The 7129-nt window shown below is 34.6% G+C and overlaps 1 protein-coding gene across 1 annotated transcript in view; it reads right to left on the reverse strand.

The window, feature by feature from the left end:
* LOC107863725 (rhodanese-like domain-containing protein 9, chloroplastic) overlaps positions 1 to 6111 on the reverse strand; it is an 18107-nt gene extending 11996 nt beyond the window's left edge. Inside the window, exons 1-4 of the mRNA XM_016709829.2 lie at positions 5952 to 6111; positions 5727 to 5866; positions 5274 to 5497; positions 4566 to 4716 (exon numbers count right to left, since the gene is read on the reverse strand). Coding sequence (XP_016565315.1) covers positions 4566 to 4716; positions 5274 to 5497; positions 5727 to 5773 — 422 coding nt within the window. The 5' untranslated portion in view covers positions 5774 to 5866; positions 5952 to 6111. The remainder of the gene's footprint in view (positions 1 to 4565; positions 4717 to 5273; positions 5498 to 5726; positions 5867 to 5951) is intronic.
* Positions 6112 to 7129: the final 1018 nt, after the last annotated feature.

Raw genomic sequence — 7129 nt, forward strand, 5'->3', positions numbered from 1 at the left:
TATCTTCCTTTGCTTTTCATTCGTATATTGGCCTGGGATATACGGTATAGCATTGACATCTATTGATTGCGGCTGGTAGGGGTGTACAAATCGAACAGCTAAGTCAAACCGAACCGATGAATCAAATCAAACCAAGGAAAAAAACTGACTTATGATTTGGTTTGATTGGTTTGGTGTTGGAAAAAAAACCCTATCATTCTTGGTTTGGTTTGGTATTAGCAAAAATAAAATCAAACCGAACCCAAACCGAACCAACATAATACATATATAATTTTAATTTCTTATATGTAAAAAAAATACTACTTATAATCTACTTTCTAATTACTTTTATTACTTTTTTATATTCAGAAAATAGATATATATTCTTGGCCTTTAATTATAATATTTGTCCATTAGTAACTAATAAATACAAAGCCCAATTTTAATATAAAAAACTAAAACTCTTCAATTGCTTCGCTTTACATTTTACTTTCCAAGTTTTCAGAGAGTTCTCATTATTTCCTCATCTTACTTTCATCTTACTTTTCTCATTCTCCACATTCATCAAGTTATAATTTAGGTTGTTTCTCTTCTTTCTCTTTTTTCTTATGGAATTATGTTATAGTTAATTATTTTATGTAGTTAAGCTTTTAATAAGTTGACTCTAATTCTTCATTCTTTTGTATGCTCACATTTTATGAGAATGGAACTTTCATACAAGCTACTATGACTAGTGACTTAGAAATTGAACCACCAGGTATCCACATAATATTACTTTGAGAGATAGTAGTTTAGACGTCTTAGTAATTTGCCAACTTAATTTTTATTGGAACTATTCTATAACCATTGTTCTTTAATCTTTTTAGTGAAAACATTTAATTTTTTCTTCAATCACATTATAATTGTAAAAAAGCCGAGACAACTGAAAAACCGAAAAAAACCAACTAAAACCGAAATAAAAAAACCGATTGTATAGTGGTTTGAGTTGGTTTATAGATTTAGAAAACCGACGTTATTGGTTTGATTATATTTTAATGAAAAACCGAACCAACCCGACCTATGCACACCCCTAGCGGCTGGAATAGGATAGTTCATCCTAATACTTCCTTAGTCTTATTATGTTAGACTCTTGGGCTTGAGCAGGATAGCTATCCCTTATTATTCTCATTGACTTGTTATATGATTTCTGGACTCTTGGGTGTAGATTCCATTCTGTTTATATGTTGTATAAATCTTCTTTGACTTTGGAGCTCGGTTGGCAGTTGCCTACTGAGTACCATTCGTTTGGTACTCATACTACACTTCTGCAGCCTGCAGATCATAATACGGGTTATCGTCGTTGATGTGTGCATCGCGCGGAGCAGCCATGGTTCAGAGACTTAGAGTGAGCTCCTGACGTTCAGAGTATTACTTATCTCTCTCTCTTTTGTATTAGACTAATCTATATATTGTGTTCAGAGATAAGTTGTATCAATGTAGTTCCGTTGTTGTTTCACTTTTGTACTCTTGTGATATTAGAAGCTCTTGTACTGATACCACTAGGAATTTGGGGTTTTATTATGTATTGATTTTTAGTTTCATTTATTCCGCATTCTTTTCCTTATATTATTAAGTAGTCCGTTACTAGCCGTTTTGGACTAAGAGTTGGCTTGCCTACTGGTGGGTTATGATAGGCGCCATCATGACCTGAGAAATTGGGTCGTGACAATCAACCACATTCATAAACAGAGACCTGATAGTTTGTATGTTTCCCTGCAAGCCTCCTGATCAGCTAATCATCAATGAAATTGTGTGAGCTTTCAGGGTCAATCAATATGGTTAATGGACCATCTTCTGTGTAACCAATGATCCTGAGAGTATTGAAACCAGGAACTACGTTAACAGCATGCACAGAGATTGCACCATACTTCCCTTCTTATAGAGATTTCACACAATCTTCCACTAGGCCACCATCCTCTTCAACTTCCTCCTAGTCCTCCACTTCTATTACTTAATTTGCATCACTATCATCAGCTATCTTCTCTAATAAATACAACTACTTATTGGAGTTACACTCATGTCCAGGTACAAACTTATCATCACATAAGAAACATAATCCCGTCTGTCTTTTCTCACTCATCTCAGCCAGTGTAAGTCTTCTGGAAGTCTTTCTGTTCATATCTACAGAAGAGTCCTTAAGATGTCCCCCTCTACTGTTCCTGCCCCTTAAGATAATGAACTATGATCCCTCTCTTACTGAGAACCATCCCCACTGCATTGAACTGATTTACCAATCTCAGCTAATCATTCACCTAAGGCTCAGTGTTCCTTGCCAAGTGGTAAACCTGTGGGAAGAATAAGGTCTACAGTTCTTAACTGTAAGCCCCAAATCAGGCTTCAATCAAGTGATGAAAGCACTTATTGCATATTCAGGGAGTATGACTAACCTAGTCATAATTATATCAATCTCTTCTTGATATTCGTCAACCTGACCAACCTGTTTTACTAGCTTAAGTTCAGTCCCAAACCTATCAATTAATGCATATACTATTCTTCCCAAGCATGATAGGGTAAATGAGTCCTACTTTTCAAATAAGCTAGATGCCACTGTATATCTGTATCATCAAAATGAATGGAAGCTATCTTAACCTTCTGATTATACACAACTTGATCCATAGAAAAGTATTGTTCTGCCTTGTAAAGCCATGCTTTCAAATTTGTTCCATAGAACCTTGCTTAGGGCCCGTTTGGCCATGAAAAAGTTCACTTTTTCGGAAAAAAATCTCACTTTATGCCAAATACAACTCCAAGTTGATGTTTAGCCATGAGAATTCCAAATACAATTTGGAGTTGTATTTGGAAAAGTGTAAAACAAGAAAAAGTTGTTTTCACTTTTTTCATCTTCCTTCTCTCACAAAAATTCAAAACAACTCCAATTATATTCATGGACAAACACAACTCCAACTCCAACTTCAACTCAAACTCCAACTTCAAAAATTTTAGTTTTCACAGCCAAACGCCCACTTAGTGAACCTGGTCATTGACTGACTTCTTGAGTTGTTACCAGTTGATGCTCCAAAAGCTAAACCTCCTTGTGGCCCTGCAGCAACTGGTTCCCAGAGGCATTCCTTGTGAAGTCTATCCCTGAGGTGTTGATGCATTCATATTAGCTTGGAATGGAGGCATAAATCCAAACCGCAACAGCTACATCCCTGGTGATTGTTGTACTCCTTGACTCTAATTCATTCAAGCCATAGGATTCCCAAACATAGTGTAGATATCACCACCTCCCTTAGACAGTTTGTACACTTTCCTCTATCATACTTCTTTGATTCATCAATAGTCTCCCTGAGTACTGCAAGAGACTTCTCATGCTGGCCCTTCCAGATGGAACTGCCTAACAGAGAAGTTGGTCATTTCGAAAGTCATTCTCTCAAGCATAGATTTGATCTCGCTCATATCATTTTCCTTGTTACAACCCACAGAGAACAAGATATTCTCTGATGCCAAATATTATAGATCCAACAAATGTAAAATTGGAAATGAAAGTGATCGATGGAACAGTAGAAAGCAGGGAAAGGAAGAAGAAAAGAAAGAAGCTAATGCTAAATTACGTCTAGGGTATAATATTGAATCAAGAAGCTTTGTAGAATGTGTCGGTACAATTTACATGATGTCAACCCTAAGCGGACAAATCTCTGAAGGAATCCGAAGTTGGCAAGTCCAGTACTATTCTCTAACTATTTCTGACAAGGACTAAACATGTCAATGATGAAAACGACTATAACACTTACGAATAAGCAAAGTTCCCTGAGAATACATAAGTGCAATTCAAATATACTTATAACTAACTTGAAAAAGACATTTGAGCACTAATACCCATGCACAAAGTACGATTTCTCCTCAGCCACTTACATTCTGGATCAAAACCTCTACCTTTCACAGGAATGTGATGAGACAAGACTATATAATGATCCAACTACGAGAATGTAATTTGAGCCCAACAAACCATACAGAAAACTGTATGATGCATTGCTTAAGCATGAGTAGATAAATGAAACGGGGTAGTAGCCCCAGCGACCAGGAGGTAACAGGATTAAGCCAAGGAAATAGCCTCTTGCTAAAAGGTAAAGTTACATACAGTTAACTCAAAGTGGTCTGACCTTTTCATGGACCACGTAAATAGAAGGAAGCTTAATGCACCAGGCTACCCTCTATTGCCTCTTAGGACATCAAGAATCAACTGTATCAGCACACATCTCCCCACTGACTCGTACAGAACGCACACAAACAGATGTCTCTCTAACGAAATCACCCACAAAACAAATTTTTAAAAGTTTCTTTCGTTTAAACATGTAATACGTCAAGCAACATGTGAAGAAATATAAATACACTTCAATACACTTGTCTTCACATTGTTATTAAATCACGTGGCACGGTGCTTGCCATTCTATTTACATGATATTGAGAGAGCACCAAAGTGGAGATCAGGCCAGGCATTTCATTTTCATAATTCCATATTTGGTTTAGTTCAATCAAAATGAAGATAAATTCACTTGGAATATTAACCCTGAACTCACCTAACAGTAACCAGAAAATAAACTTACCTTAGACCCTCTTGACAGACAAGTAGCAACTTGCTTTCAGGAGAAAATTGGCTTTTAACAGATTGCACAAACGCAGGATTGGGCTTAGTAAATGGCAGTCCGAAAAATAAACCAGCAAAATTGTTGTGCAACTGCCTCTTTACTATCGTCCCTGCAGAAAATAAAAAGGCACTGGTCAATTCACAACCAAATACCAATGCAGCAACCCCTCTGTCCTGACCTCACAGATTAAGAAGCAATCCACAGAAACAAGAAATCCACGATTTATTTTTATAATTCTTCTATTCACTAGATTTGATATCTTGGAAAATACAATTCCTTATTTCTAACAGCACTCTCATTCACTCATCTTGTTACTTTCCTGGCCAGTTCAATAAAGTCATGGCATTCTCTATAAGAAAACAAAGTCATGAAATTCTTCATCTTCTTCTTTTTAATTGAAAAATGGACTTCTCTGAACATATACCTGATTTTCTTTTAATTTTTCTAGGAGCTAAACTTAAATTAGGGGATCTACAAGTGTTCTCACATCTCAGTTGAATTTGTTCTTCCTTTTGTACACCAGAGCTGGATATTTGGAGCATGAACAATATACTATAGGGACCCAGCATTGAGTAACCAAGAATAGGATGAATCGAGATGAGTGCCAGATTTCTGCCTAACAGAAACAAGTAAGATAGAGTAGCAGTAATGATTTTACATACTTACCTAAGTCATTATCTGTGTTCTCTACAAAGAGTGGTACATGATAGCAGTTTTTGATATGAGCTCTCTCGAATTGAGTTTTGTCACGCACATCTAGTACTGCATATCCCTCAAGAGCTACAAGTTTCTTCGCCTCCTCAGCATTCACGAATTCAACTTGTGCTTTAATTAGAAAAGCTCTCCTAAGAGGTTTCCCTTTGACAACCAACAAAGATGATCCCAAGATGCTGATAATACACATAAATCCCCAACTTGTATATTAGAGAGCGAGGAGGGTACAATATGACATCTAAAACAAAAGTATGTATTCCCATCCGTAGCTAGGTATAGTATTTATAACATAAATAAGAGGGAGAAAACAATGCAAGAAAATAAATTATTCATTCATTCATTCTCTGAAATCAAATACAATGAATAAACAACTAAATTGACAGAGAAACATAAGGTGTAACGTACCTCCGAGAAGAGAGTAGCAAAGGAGAATAGCAACTGATCCCTGCCATCTATCTCCACAGAATTTCTTCTTCTTTAAACCAGAAGTGTTGATATTTCGTTTCTACTTTCTTGTCATGGCTAGACTAGAAGCACATGCATCCCTGGCCCCAAGAAATTTAAGAGAGCGAATAGACTTATGCCACATCGAAACGAGAATGAACTGGATTAGAATTTAGATGTACTTACTTTTTCTAGAAACCTGAATGAACTGCATTCATTTGGATAAACTTCATAGCCTTCGTAATGGCTGCCCTTTTTTCATAAGAAAATTCATACAAAATTACTCTTTCTTTTATTTTATACATAAAATAATTACTTATTTATCTCTATATATCTCATATATTTCTAAACAATTTCATACTTATCTATCTTTCAACTTTTATTTATTTTTGCTTTTTATTATCTTCAACTTCTCTTTTTTTTTCTTTTTATTTTACTTTATTTTTTTAGTTTTTTTAGTTTTTCTCTAACTCTTATTTTATTTTATTCTCTTTTTTATTTCATTATTTTTATTTTTTTATTTTTTTTATCCTTAATTTTTCTCTTTTCTCCTCACTATTACTAATTTTTTAAATTTTTTTCTCTTTTTTATTTTTATTTAATTTTTCTTTTTTTAATTTTTTTCAACCTGTATTTTTGTTGTGTCTTTTTTTTTTCTTTTTTCTTGGTCTTTATTTTTTTCTCTCCTCAACTCCTATATTTTCTTTCTTTTTCTTTTTTATTTTTTATTTTTATTTTTAAAATATTTTTCCTCATTTTTTTCTTTTTTCGCAACTTTTATTATTTTTTTCTTCAATTCCTTCTAAACAACAAGTTACGTCCCATGGACAAAAGTTGCGCTACCACATTATATCTTGACTTATGATATGTTCTATAAATCTTGTCTTAAAGTCAAGACTTAGGACTTTCAAAAAAAGTTACGTTATATGGTCAAGAGTTGACACTACCACATTGTGTTTTGATTTATGAGATATTTTATAACTCTTATCTTAGGGCAAGAATTAACTCAAGGAGTTTCAAGCAACAAGTTATTTCACACAGGAAAGAATTGACACTAACACGTTATGTCTTGATTTATGAGATGTCTTACTACTCTTATCTCAGAGACACAACTTATTTCAAAGATTTTCAAACAACAAGTTACGTATATTGGACAAGATTCAACACTATCACATTGTGTTTTTTACTTATGAAATGTTTTATAAATTTTGCCTTAGAGGCAAGACTTAGCCCAAGGACCATCAAACAATAAGTTATGCACCATGGGCAAAAGTTGACTGTACCACATTGCGTATTGATTTATGAGATACTTTTAAACTCTTTCCTTAAAAGCAAGATTTAGACCAAGTACGTTCAAGCAACAT

Source organism: Capsicum annuum, chromosome 3 (genome assembly GCF_002878395.1).
Source record: "Capsicum annuum cultivar UCD-10X-F1 chromosome 3, UCD10Xv1.1, whole genome shotgun sequence".
Classification (NCBI taxonomy): domain Eukaryota; kingdom Viridiplantae; phylum Streptophyta; class Magnoliopsida; order Solanales; family Solanaceae; genus Capsicum; species Capsicum annuum.